This window comes from Alligator sinensis, unplaced genomic scaffold (genome assembly GCF_000455745.1).
Source record: "Alligator sinensis unplaced genomic scaffold, ASM45574v1 scaffold100_1, whole genome shotgun sequence".
Taxonomy (NCBI): Eukaryota; Metazoa; Chordata; order Crocodylia; family Alligatoridae; genus Alligator; species Alligator sinensis.
The window spans coordinates 178644-192502 of record NW_005842193.1 but is presented as its reverse complement, the minus strand read 5'-3'; the positions used below and the strand labels follow the sequence as shown (position 1 = coordinate 192502).

The window sequence follows — 13859 nt, the reverse complement described above, 5'->3', positions numbered from 1 at the left end:
CCCCCGAATGGTACAAGCCGCGGGGCTCCCTTGGGGGGGCTGCCCTGGCCCTCACCCTTGCACTTGGGGTCAAGGCCGCTCAGGGTCATGGCTGCTCGGGGTCAGGGAGGCAAAGCCAAGGGGGCGGGAGGGGAGTGCCCAGGTCGTTGGGTGCAACCTGCTGCCTGAGGCAGGATGGGCCCTACAGGCCGATCTCGCACCTAAACTCTGTGTAAAACTACCGCCAACCCTCATGTGACAGGTCATAACACCCCAACGTGTCGCAGCAAAAGCAGGGGAGCCCGGGCTGCCGGCGTGCTGCTTCTATAAAATATTGTCAGTGCACGCTCAGTAGGGCTTGGGTAGAGGCCCTCGTCCCGCGTTACAGAGGAAGGCAAAACCCCCATGGTCGGTATTACTCTGACTGCGATGTTCCTCCCTGACTCCAAATAACCGGGGTCAGTCCTGTGTGCAGCGGCGGCTCTGGGAATTGGAGAGACTTGCATTAGGTGGCCCAGGCTGCCAGTGCCGTGCCGAGGCACTTAACTTTGCCGATGCTGCTCTTCCTTTCTAGAGAAGCTGTTTTAGCCGAGTCCGGCATGGCCTTCCAGGGGTTTGCACAGTGCCACAGAGGACCTTTGCAGAGCAAGGTAAGTCTTGATGGCTCTGAAATCATTTTTGGGAACTGAAGGAGCATTTCTAGTTTAGTTCTAAAACTAGCGCTCTTTTTGCCCTGTGGGCGGTCAGTGTGTGGAGCATTGTAGGCTGTCACAGTGAAACTGCAGTAAACCAAAGTTACAGAAACAACAGTAACTTAGAAGTGATATTCTTTTTTTCCATAGTTGACGCAGATGTTACAGTCATTGGTTCTGGTCCTGGAGGCTACGTTGCTGCTATCAAAGCAGCTCAACTTGGTTTTAAGGTAAGATGAAAACTTGTACTGGGTGCAAGAGAGAAAACAGCATAATTCAGGTGCTCTGAGAGGGATAATTGCAGGGCCGGAGAACTGAAGCCGTCCTATTGAGTGTTGAGTTCACTAAGACCTACACGTGCATGTAACAGAGAGTCCTGTTCCACAGAGCTTGCAATCTAGGTCACAGGTTAGCAACATATCACCTGCAGGCCAGATATGGCCCACGGGCTTTGCTTGTGCTAATGCCAAGGCTAAGCAGCAAGGAGTTGCACCAGGGCCAGGCAACTTCCAACTGTACTGTTGCTGCTGCTGCTTCCCCCAGCCCCTAGCCTCTCTGCAGCTGCAGCATGGATGCAGCTTCCCCTGATGGGGAACTGTACCGGGGATGGGCAGGTAGAAGCTGCGTCCATGCTGCTGCTGCTGCTGCTTCTCCCTCTTTTCCTCACATCCTGTTACTTCCCAGCTGTGGCACAGAAGTGGCAACAGCAGCATGAGCACATCTTCCAGCTGCTTGGCTCCAGTGCAGTTTCCCACCACCTGGAAGCTGTGCCCATGCCTCAGCCAGGAAGCAGGGGTTAGGAGAAGCATTGGTGGCATAGACACAGCTTTTAGCTGTGTGGTGGCAGTATGGGCACAGGGATAAATTTGCTGCTGCTGATGCACCATAGAAACCACCTGGCCTACACTGGACCAGAGCTAGGTTGTTCTGGCCTGAGGCTTGAGGAGGTTGCCAGCAGCTGATCTAGATAAAGGTTTTCACAAACAAAGGGTTAATGTGGAAACTGACCAGCAAAGGTTAAATGATTTTTTGTACATTGTTCAACCAACCCACTTTTAAATTTGAGTTATGGAATAGATTAAAATCAATAATAAATATAGAAGTGAATAAGGAATACACCAGCTAAGCTTTAAAACCAAAGAAATAGGGTGGCCTGTGAGAGTTTATATGTTTGTAAAAGTAGAAAAGAGAACAGTTTCTTCCAGGAAAACACACTGCAAGGTTCTGGCCAGTAACAGGATCGCAGCTCTGATTTAATTTAATTTTTATTTTTTTTAATCCTGGAGGGCAGTAGTGGCAGACGAGTGTGTTCTAGGTTCCCTCCTTGCTGTCAAGTCTAAATACTGATCTCTAAATGTTCCTTTTGCACCCAGGTTTGCCTCCAAGTGTGGCAGTGAACAAAGTGTCTTGTTTTTTCTGAATGTTAGTGAAGTGCTGCTGAATATTCTTTTATTCTTCCTGTTGTTTGTGGTACAGTTCAGCTGAATAAGAGTCTGTTGTCATTAATGTTTTTCTAGTTCTCTGTATTCCAGTACAAAAGAATTTCTTACTGTTAACTATTTATTTTTCTTGCTGTTCAGCTCGTATTGAGGTCTTGTTTGCTGATATTTCTTGGCCTGAGCCACCAGTGCTTGAATGTGTTTGTCAGTAGAGTTTATCAAGAGCCTTAAGTTATTTGGCACATTAGCACCAAAAGAATGAGAGAGGACTAAATTTCTTCTTGTGGCTGTAGGATTAACAGAAGCAGGCAAACATTTCCCTCAAGATTATTGGTATGCTATTATCATAAACATGATGTTTGAGAAGAGAAAGAGACAACTCAGAGACTTCATTTCTGTCATGGCAGATGAGTGTCTGAGGCAATTAAACTTGTCACACTGTCTGCCTTGGGAGTCAACCACAGAATATATTGCTGCTGGATATATTTGTCTATGTCATGCTGAGCATTGCAGAAACAAGAGGAGGGCCTCTGTCTTTCTTGAGGTAATCTAGTGGAAAACTCCTCTGGGACTTTTATAAAGGGATGGGCTGGAGTTCTTTAAAAGTTAAATCCTCCAAGTCAGGCCTGAATGGATATGGATACATCAGTGTGCATGCCACTTCCATCAGCACAGGCCTTGCCCCCAAATCCCAGTGTGGTGGTTTCACTACACCATTGTTGAAGAAGAAGGTTTTACCCAGGGGTATTGGTTTTCTTTCATATTTGTTGGAGCCTTCTTGAAGTTGGTGATACTGAGAAATGGCTCAGCAGATGGGGTAGGGCTTCCACCCAATTTAGAGGCAGGATGTACTTATAAGGAGTCACAGCTTCTAAAAACAGCCCTCAAAGCCCATATATTACCTTTCCTGAATTCATGTGCTTGAAGCAGGCAGAGGAGGAGATGGGTATCTGGGGTATCAGTGTACTCCCTGTGATATGGTCTGGTCATTCCTAATCCTTTGTGAGGCTGCCGTTAAGCCCATGATGCCAGCCTGAAGTAGTTGTTCTCCTATATCAGCATTGGTATAAATTTGTGGGGTGATTGGAGTGTGTTATTTTTTTTTTTTGCTGTGATGTTTTCAACCCAAGAAGTTCTGTCCTTGGCACTGTCACTTCCTGCATTGGTGCACAGAAACAATGGCTTAGTTATCAGAAGTTCATATAGAAGCATTTGTGGTGCTTGAGGTCTCCATCTTCCCATCCCCTGGGTCATTGCCTAGTGTGTTTGTCATTTGATTTAAGAATCACCTTGAGAATTAAGGATGTGTGATTTGAATGGACTAGTGAAGTCATCTGGTGTCGGATGCTTCTCTGTGTGTGGAGGAGAATTGAGACTGTGATCCTGCAGGGGAGGAATGCTTTCTTTTTTTCCAGTTCTTGCAACAGCTTTCCAGAAAAGCGGCTTCTAACTGTATCTGGTAAAGAAATCTGCAAGGACTACAATTGGGAGGGTCCTTGAGTAGGAGCCCATTCAATAGGATTGTTGTGTTTTCAGGTCCTGTTTTGGCCCAGCCTGTGAAAAATGTACCATTGACTCTTCACATTGAATGCTACAGTGCTGACGAAAGCAGGACCAAAGAACTGTCTTTTAAATGAAGCTGTGATAGATAAGTCCCTTCTTAGGCCCTCCAGCATCCTTTTCAGTATCTGCTTGGGTTTGCTTTTATGCCCAAAACAGAGCAAGGATCAGTTGGCAATTATGCTTATTTAAAACGAATAAAAAAGCAGGATGGACATCAAGGGTCATGTAGTCTAACTGCTGGACATGCTATTCCTATATCACCCCAGACAAATGTTTATCAGCCTCCTTTTGAAAATCAATGAAGACGATTCTAAAACTAGTTTTTCTTGCATTCAGCTTCAGCAGCTGTGCACAAACATGCTGAAGAGTGGGATTGGAGCAGGTGGACAGGGTATGCTTAGGGGCATCTCAGTGGCGACATGCAGCAGCAGCATAGATGTGCCTTAAGAGTGTGGTCTGGATATAAAATAATTTTCTCTTCTCATCCAGGCTGTCTGTGTAGAGAAAAATGAAACCCTGGGTGGAACTTGTCTGAATGTTGGATGCATTCCTTCCAAGGTAAGTGTACATCTGTCTGTTTTTGGCTCATTTTCATTGTTGGTTGGGGAGTGAGAAGAGACCAGGAATAGATTCTCAAGTAGTATAAATTGCCATAACTCCTGCAACTAAAGGAGTGATCTTGGTCTGCGTTTCTTCCATGAACAAAATGGTACATTAAGGAGTTATTCCATTTAAATACTTCTGTGAATGACCATAGTGTATATTAACCTTTTCATCCTAACAAGTATGTGCTATCCTGGGCTTTCCACATTTACAGAAAACTGTATTCACCTTCTTGTGAAATACTTGCTTTTTTAAGCCATTGCCTTTCAGCTAGTAACACTGCCACATTAATAACTCATGGTTCCCATTGGGATCCTTTTCTACGCTTGTGCAACTGCAGCCTTGTGGGCCCCTAGAATGCCACTAGTTTCCAGAAAAGCTAGACTCCTTCTCTCATCAGAATTATTCTTTTCCTAGCCCCACTGACTTTAAAATTGCCTTCGGGTTTTATTTTTGGTGGAACATAAACCTGGGTCCTAATCACTTTTTGTATTCCTGCTTTTCATTTTGGTGTTTTTGCCAAATTTCCTTTTTGAGAAGTAATATTATACTTGGATACATCTCTGTCCTTCCCCCCCATACTGTTTTGCAGTCTTTACTCCTGTGCCATTGTTAAAATTAATCCCTGTGTAGAGTATTCCTTGTGGTTTAATTTTGATAAAGTATTTTGGAATCGTCCAGAATGAAAGGCAGTAGAAGAAGGACATAAATGTTGTAAGGTATAGGTTCTAAGTGGTTGGTAAAACATTGACAACTTTAAGATTGTCACCTTCTTCTTCCACTTAATGGAATGGGGTAAGGTTTGTGAGAGAGGAATTTCTATGGCATCCTGGAGTGCCTTGAGATCCAGCACACAATGCACCTTCTCCAACTGCCAGCACACCCAGCTGTCCTCCTGCCGCCTGTTTGTACTACCCCAGGGTCAAGCTAGCCTGTTCCCAGGTGGTCCCAGGCATCAGGAAGGTAGCAGGGACAGTGTATGAGGTGCTGGAAGCCTCAGTGGAAAAAAACAAAAAAGCAGCGAGGGACCTGCTTTTTTTTCCCTCTTTCTGGTGGAGCCTGCCCACCTCTCCTGCAGCCAGGGGGTGAGCTGCTGGCAGTGTTTGAGTTGTGGGGGACCCAGTCCTTCCCTCTGCGGTGGTGGTGATCCTCCGGAGCTGCCCGGATGGGGTGCTAGTGGTCTGGGGGCTGCCCCAGCTTGGAACCAGCATCCAGGTTGCTAGCACTCCACCTGGGTGGCCCCGGCAGGTGCTGCCACCGTGGACGGAAAGACCAAGCCCCCGCAGCTTCGGAGGCCACTTGGCCCACTGGCAGCTCCCCCCCTCCCCAGCTGCAAGCAGGTTCCACTGGGGGTGGGTGGGAAGCAAGCTGCCAGCAGTGTCTGAGCTGGGAGGGGGATGGGGATGTGGTCCTTCCCTCCATGGCACTTATGTCCCCCGGGGCTGCCCAGGCAGGGTGCTAGCAGGCCAGGTGCTTACTCCGAGCACCTTGGGGCCATGTGGCAGCTCACTCCCTGGCTGTAGGCAGGCTCTGACGGAAAAAAACAAAAAAGGATCGGGCCCCTCACCATAACAGTGACAGAGACTCTAAATTGAAACGGTGGGTTTTTAATTCTCGCAATTAAAAAACCACTAATTAAACCCGCTGTTTCAGTTTAGGGAGAAGTAAACTCCACTCATGTGTACAAGTGGCCTTCGAGTAGAAATGCAGTAAAAACATGCTGTTTACATTCTGTATGTCAGACTGGTAGTAATGATGAATTATACTGGAAAGCCAGAATTAAAATATATTGTTGCTGATACTGGAATGAACAGAAATCTTGGCCTTTTGGGTCTCTTAATATAAGTTCTCATTCATGCTTTATTTTTTGTGTGTCATAGGCTTTGCTGAACAACTCGCATCTGTATCATTTGGCCCACGGAAAGGATTTTGCTAGTAGAGGAATTGAAGGTGAGTATACAGCACAGACTGGTAGCCTTCTAAATATAAGTGGTCTCTTGCAACATGTGTAAATATAAATCTTTGCTTGTTTTACAACTTCCTTGGAAGAGTGGTAGGAAAACTTAGGTAGCATACATGCTGTTTTGTAAGTACTAGGTTAATTGGGAGGTTAAAAGTTGTGTTTCTCTTTCTTTGAACTAGCATCTGGGATAACCATGGCAGAGTGCAATTTGTAACTGCAGCAACATGGAACTGGCCTGCAGTCATGTAGGATAACATATATAATTTTTCGCACATTAAATGTAGTGTGGCTGTTCAGCATCCCTTACTGCAGTACAAAGAAGTATTATTAATTTTCATATCACTTTAGGGAGCTGTATAAAGATACTGAAATATAAGGAAAGCTAAAAATCTGAAAATTACAGTTACAGGACTCCGCTTGAATTTAGAGAAGATGATGGAGCAGAAGAGTGGTGCAGTGAAGGCCTTAACAGGTGGAATTGCCCATTTATTTAAACAGAATAAGGTTAGTTTGGGTCTGTGCAAAAACACCTATTATATTTTTGTTCCAGTGATGGAGTTTGAACACTTAACTAGCAGCGTGGCTATATAGCTGTCAGATATGATGCCAGATTTTCCTGTACCCCACCCCTCCCCCTAGCTGAGCAGAAGCTAACATCTCTGCCTGCACTCCTTACTGTGGGGTCTGAGCTGGGTGGGGGTGAGGAGGGGACAGGACAGCTCAGCAGGTACTACATGCCACTTGAGCTGGAAAGAGGAAGGGGTCAGCCAGTCTACAGGCTTTATAAGGACTACAGGCTGGTGCTAGAGGGTGATACTCAAGGGTGCACTTTGATATTGCCCTCCAGTAGGAGCAGGAGGGGATTATTGTATTACTTGCTATAACTTTAAATTGAATAATGTTTTTTTTCCAGGGGGGGGTACAGGGGGAGGAGTGGATGAGTGTGTTTTAGGGACAGCCATAGCTCCCCTGTGAGAGGTGGAGTTAAGGACTTGGGAGGCACATTACCCAGGGGAGTCCTCCTCCTCCCTTGAGGCAGGGAAGTGGAAGTGGGTGTTGTTGGAGAGAACATGGGAAGAAAATGTGCATCTTATATGGCAGTAGTGAATGTGGGTTGGGATGTGAGGTTGGGTTAGCAGCAGAGCAAGGTGGGGAGGAGTGCTTTTGGATGTTGTGAGTTTGATTTGTGTGCTTGTGTGTGTGTGTGTGTGTGTGTGTGTGTGTGTGTGTGTGTGTATTATGCATACATATATTATACATACAAATATGGGAAGCTGTGGCTGTCCCCAAGCCCACTCTTATATAATAAGAACTACACACACACATATACAAAAATAAAATTTATGCATATAAATATATATTAAAAATGTATTTTTGTAATATATTGTCTTTCATTGTAATCTTGTAAGCTGTCCTTCATTGGGGAAGGATGGCATGTCAGTTGAATATAGAATCATAGGGCGTGTGTAGACGAAATGGGGGCCCTAAATTGAAGCGGTGGGTTTTTAAAAACACTGCTTTAATTTTGGGCCCTTAAAACCCCCACCCTGCACACATGCCACTGATTTACCTGTCTCTCTGGCAGGGAGGGGAGGGTGAGCTGCTGGTGGGCAGAGCTGTGCCTGGGTTGTGGGGCAGGCTGGTGCTTCTGTCCATGGCAGCGGCAGCACCCACCTGCAGGCATCTGACTCGGGGAGTTCCGGGGGGGGCACCTCCGTCACGGAGGGAAGCACTGGGCCTCTGTGCAGCTCAGGCAGGCAGGCAGGCTCCAGGGGGAAAAAAACAAGATCAAGCTCACCCCTTTTCTTGGGCAGAGCCTGCCTTCCCAGGCTGCTGGCAGGTTGCCTGCAGGGCTTCCTGCAGAGCCCCTGAGCTGCACGGAGCCCAGTGCTTTGCCCCACGGCTGTAGGGACAGCAAACTAAAACTCCTTGGAGTTTAGCTTGCTGTGCCCCAAGTCATTTAAGGTGCATTACACCACTGAATTTGCTACAGTGGCTCTAGTTAATGCGCAATACGCTGCCAATATGTGCAAACACTGACACCATTAAAGTGGTGCAAAAGCATTTAGCCTGCTTTAAAGTGTCGTGCACACATGCCTCTTGTTTCTTCTACACACACCATAGACGATTAGGGTTGGAAGAGACCTCAGGAGGTCATTTAGTCCAGCTCCCTGCTCAAAGCAAGACCATTCCCAACTAGATCATCCCAGGCAAGGCTTTGTTTTTAAAAGGTCTTAAAAACCTCCAAGGATGGAGATTCCACAGTCTCTCTGGGTAGCTTGTTCCAGTGTTTTACTACCCTTCTAGTGAGAAAATACTTCCTAATATCTAACCTAAACATCCCTTGCTGCAACTTGAGACCATTGTTCCTTGTTCTGTCATCTGTCACCACTGAGAACAGTCTAGCTCTGTCCTTTTTCACCACCCCCCACCCCCCAGCTTCAGGTAGTTGAAGGCTGCTATTAAATCTCTCAGTCTTCTCTTCTCCAGACTAAATAAGCCTAGTTCTCTAAGCCTCTCCTCATAAGCCATGTTCCTCAGCCATTTTTGCTGCCCTCTGCTGGGCTCTCTTCAATTTGTCCACACCCTTTCTGTAGTGGAGGACCCAAAACTAGATACAGTAGTTCAGATGTGGCCTTACCAATGCCAAATAGAGGGGAATCATCACTTCCCTTGATCTGCTAGCCACACTTCCACTAATGCAGCTCAGTATGCTGTTAGCCGCTTTTGCAACTTGACTTATATTTGGCTTATCGTCTAATGTAACTCCCAGGTCCTTTTCAGCAGAGTTGCTGCTTCACCAGTCAGTCCCCAGTCTATACCTGTGATGGGATTGTTCGGTCCTAAGTGCAAGACTTTGCACTTGCCTTATGAACTTCATGCGATTTGTTTTGGTCCAGTCCTCCAATTCATCTAGGTCTCTCTGAATCCTGTCCATGCCATCCAGCGTATCTAGTACCCCACCTAGCTTGGTGTCTTCTGCAGACTTGCTGAGGATGCATTCCATTCCATCTTCCAGATAGTTAATATAGATAGTAAACAAAGTTGGTCCCAGGACCAACCTCTGGGGCACTCCCACTTGATCCTGACTGCCAACTAGACATTGAGCCATTGATTACTACCCTTTGAGTCCAATGATCCAGCTAGTTTTCTCTCCACCTTAGTCCATTCATCCAACCACATTACTATAGTTCCTTAACTTGCTCATGAGAATGTTGTGGGAGACGGTATCAAAAGCCTTGCTAAAATCAAGGTATATCACGTGCACTGCTTTCCCACATCCACCGAGCCAGTCATCTTGTCATAGAAGGCAATCAGATTGGCCAAGCATGACTTGCCCTTGGTGAACCTTTGCTGACTGTTCCTAATCACCTTCTCCTCCAAGTGCTTAGAAAAGGATTTCTCCATGCTTTTTTCCAGGGACTGAGGTGAGCCTGACCTTACCTCACTTTTTCAATTTGTAACACAGTGGTGTCAAGTTAACCTTTGTTAGTGGAGAATGAATGCATGCTTCCCTAGAGATTGAATGAGATCCTGATTTACATCATGTTTACTCTCTTCTCATTTATAAAGGTTGTTCATGTATCTGGGTTTGGAAAAATAACTGGCAAAAACCAAGTCACAGCAACCAAAGAAGATGGCAGCACTCAACTTATCAATACAAAGAACATCCTTATAGCCACAGGTTCAGAAGTTGCTCCCTTTCCTGGAATTATGGTACATACATGAAAACTTTTTATTGGCATTGTATCTTTCATTATTGTCTTATTATTGGTAATTTTCACCAAGAAGTATTTTCATATAGCTTTTCAGCTCTTGTTGTGGGACAGCTGTTCAGATAGAAAAGCTTGTAAACGTCTCTTCTTCTCTTATTTGTTAGATTGATGAAGACACTATTGTATCATCTACTGGTGCGCTGTCTCTAAAGCAAGTTCCTGAAAAGATGGTTGTCATTGGTGCAGGAGTCATTGGCGTAGAATTGGTGAGAGGCTTTTTTTTTTTTTTTTAATACAACTTAGCCTTCCTGTATACAGAGAAGTAGGATGTTGCCATTTGACCATGAAGGATCTGGAACTACATACTTTAACCTGTAGGCTGTGGTAGTATTTAATCAGACAAGATGGCTGAGGGATTTTTTTTTTTTTTTTTTAATTCCCTGGTTCTGATCTCTATCCCAGGTTATCCTAAAATTATGGTCTGATGACTCCAATTCCCAAACATTTTGAACTGTTGACCACCGTTGGTTCTCAAAATTCCTGACAGAACACCATATGCTCTTATCCTCAAACATTTCTTTGAAGGAAGGGGGCCTGGGTGCTCTTATGGACCAGACCAATTACTGTGACTTCGCTGGCCACAGTTTGCTCTATATAAAAACCGGGCTGTAGTTCATTTCTTGATGGATATGTGTTTGTCATTATAACTACTGTGACCTGGCAGTCTTAGCAGAGAAGGGATGGATTGGATGAGTGTAAAGAGTGGGGTTGTCAGTATGGCCTGCTGAGCCACTAGATTCAGCTTGCAGAGTCTGAGGGCTTTGCCAGTGCCCACTCTGGATCTAAGCATCAGGACTGGGCAGCTTCTAGCTGCATCCTTGCCACTGCTGCTTCTTCCCCATAGCCTCTCCCTGGCTACATGCACATTGGTGCTGCTTCCATCCCTGTCCCAGCTGCAATACAGAAGCAGCAGCAGGATGGACACAATTTCCAGCTGTCTGTCCCCAGTGCAGTTTCCCACCAGCTGGCAGCTGTGTCCATGCCTGGGCAGGTGAATGGGGTCTGAGAGAAGTAGCAGCATTGTGGGTGCAGCTCAAAGCTTTCAGCTGCCTCATGCCAGCACTGGTGCAGGGAAAGCATGGAAAGCCCCCCTGCCACTTATGTGCTGAGGAAGCCACCCAACTTGTCCTGAACCAGAGCCAGCTTGAAAAGGTTGCCAGCTCTACTCTAGAGGCCCTCTTATTTGGATGTGGGAAGGTGCACTGCCATTGCTATACTGTATCTTCTTTGCACATGAATGGGAAGCTGTATTCTTCATGGGTCATGTTTTTGCATCTTTTACATATGCTAAATATTCACTTATGCATCTAGCCATATTAAGATTTCCTGATATTAGCCAACCCATAGTTAATAATCAGTGGCAAAGTATGCAGGCCAACTAAGTTTCCATCTCCTCCATATATCTCATATATAAAAACAGGTTAATTGGTCTTGGAAAGCTGTTGTGAAAATTTACCAGTTCAGGTACAAAATTGATGATCATAATGGAGAAGTACCATATTTACCTCTCCTTTCAAGTTGGAGGGTAGATAACTTGTAAGGCTGATATTCATAGTTATAGTTGTTGTCTTTGTATTTTCTTATCCACTTCTAGGGCAATGATTTGACAGTCAGTTCTCTTAAATATAGTTAAAGCAGTTTGGCATTATTTTGACTTTGCAGCCCTGGTGAGGTCTGTGGGTCATACAGCCCCTCATTGGTGTGGCCCATGAGGCATGTAGCCTCTGGCTGCTTGGAAGTTGGACAGCCCTGTCCTAGTGTAATAGAAATAAGATTTTTTGTCTGAAGATCTATAGGTGCTTTTCTGTGTTTCTATCATGATTGTGACTATAAGCCCCAATGAGGATATTGGTATGGTAGAGTACCCCTTTCTGAAAGAACTTAAAAACCAAGCAGTAAATAATAAAGCCTGGAAGCTTACAGGTTTTCTTTAAAATATGTTTTTAATGTGTTGACTGAAGGGTTCCGTGTGGCAGCGTCTTGGTGCAGAAGTGACAGCTGTTGAGTTCTTGGGCCACGTTGGTGGAATGGGGATCGATATGGAGATATCTAAAAACTTTCAGCGTATTCTTCAAAAACAAGGACTTAAGTTTAAACTGAATACCAAAGTTACTGGTGCTACCAAGAAGCCAGATGGAAAGATAGATGTTTTGTAAGTGTTTAACATGTGAAATATAAACATGATGTGAATCGCCTCTGGAAAGCCACTTAATTACAGATTTACATGTTGTGTATAATTAGAACTACAGACTAATCACAGTGGGACTTGAAGTCCCAAAATGAATTAACTTCAAAGTTAGACCTGAAACAGCAGCCTTGCTTTGTTCAGTGCTGCAAGGCATATGCATGGGATATAAAACTGCAGTTGCTGGGAACCTGTATACCAGGTTTTGCAGCTGCATGGAAACACATGTATGAGCTGCGGTAGAGTTTGTTGATTTCGGATAGGCCTCCTCGACCATCTTCAGATACACAGATAAGACAATCATGGAAGGCAATCATCCTCAACTGTGAGGGACTGCCGAAGGAGGGTAGGGAGGTTTGAGCACTACAGAGAGCTAGGTAATACATCCCATAGTAAATTTTCATAGCTAAGAAACAACTACGAAGGAGGTTTCTAACAGAGTGGCTGATACAGAAACATACAAAAGAGATGATGCCTCATGGGAAGCCCCACATGCACATGCTTTACAAATACATTCTTATTAGATTATTAAGCGAGAGGCAAGGATTTCTTAGGGTGATATTTTTTTAGTTTAACCAACTGCATAGTTGGAATAGAGTTAGACATGCTTTCAATGGAAGGAATTCTTCACATCTGAAGAAAAAGTAGTCAGACTTGTAGAAATTAAATTTCTTACTCCTCAGACCTGAAGAATGCCTGTATCCCAACTATGCAGTTGGTCCAGTAAAAGTTATCACACTAAGAAATCCTTGCCGCTTGCATAATTTTTGGACCATCAGCTCACTCTAACACTACTAGAATATTTGTGTATGAAGTAAGCTTTTTAATTTCTTCAAAACTCATAAATTCTTTGTCCCTTGTTGGAAATCAGATTCTTGTATGATAATTCACCTTTGACTACACAATTCTCCAGTGCAAGCACCAAAGATTTTGTAAACAGACAGCTATAAGGAGAAAACAATTCTTTTGAATTTTTTTAATGAACAGACAAACGGTTGCAGTGTGTCCAGTAAACCAGTATCAAAGTAGTAATGGTGCTTTTTATTATTAAATGCAATTACCATGTTCAAATATCGAAATCGACGCCGGCCACATCCTGAGTTCAGAGGAGATAAAAATGTCATTTCTTTTCTGGTTATGTTGTAGCTGGAGACTACAGAGGCATTTGGGTATTGTGAGGTTGGGAGCAGGTTAAGGCCCTAATAAAATTGTGTAAACTTGGTGCTGGATAGGTTTCTGCTGGAGGCAAGCTTATCAAATAACTTTATCCTGTTCTCTGCAGTGTGGGATATCTAAACAGCCGTCTTTAAATGGGAATTTATTTGAAGCATTTACATGATGAAATCTAACTTTGGAGGTGTAAGTGCTCTGGCCATAACTATAAAATGTTTAGAGATTAAAATGTTAGGTGTGGGATAAAATATTATTTAACTGTCTATTTTAGCCTAATTTCCAATCATAACGTGACCCTGCACTGCAAGTCACCCAACCCCTCACCTTCCCCACCCCACAGCTTTTTTTTTTTTTTTTTTTTGCTCAGGTTTTAAAGACTTGCTGGCTAAGGAAAATTATAACAATTATTCAGTCACATCTTATGGCTAATTATCAGGGATCCTGGTTTTCCCTGATAAAAAAAATAACGAATTCTCTGGTAAACCC

General features: G+C 44.4%; 1 protein-coding gene across 1 annotated transcript in view; it reads left to right on the top strand.

Moving 5' to 3' along the window:
* Positions 1 to 13859, top strand: part of DLD (dihydrolipoamide dehydrogenase) — a 57167-nt gene that overhangs the window by 35120 nt on the left and 8188 nt on the right. The window contains exons 2-9 of the mRNA XM_025207376.1: positions 554 to 629; positions 822 to 901; positions 4163 to 4231; positions 6157 to 6226; positions 6643 to 6743; positions 9813 to 9956; positions 10120 to 10221; positions 11977 to 12167. Of these exons, the coding sequence (XP_025063161.1) occupies positions 554 to 629; positions 822 to 901; positions 4163 to 4231; positions 6157 to 6226; positions 6643 to 6743; positions 9813 to 9956; positions 10120 to 10221; positions 11977 to 12167 (833 nt within the window). The remainder of the gene's footprint in view (positions 1 to 553; positions 630 to 821; positions 902 to 4162; positions 4232 to 6156; positions 6227 to 6642; positions 6744 to 9812; positions 9957 to 10119; positions 10222 to 11976; positions 12168 to 13859) is intronic.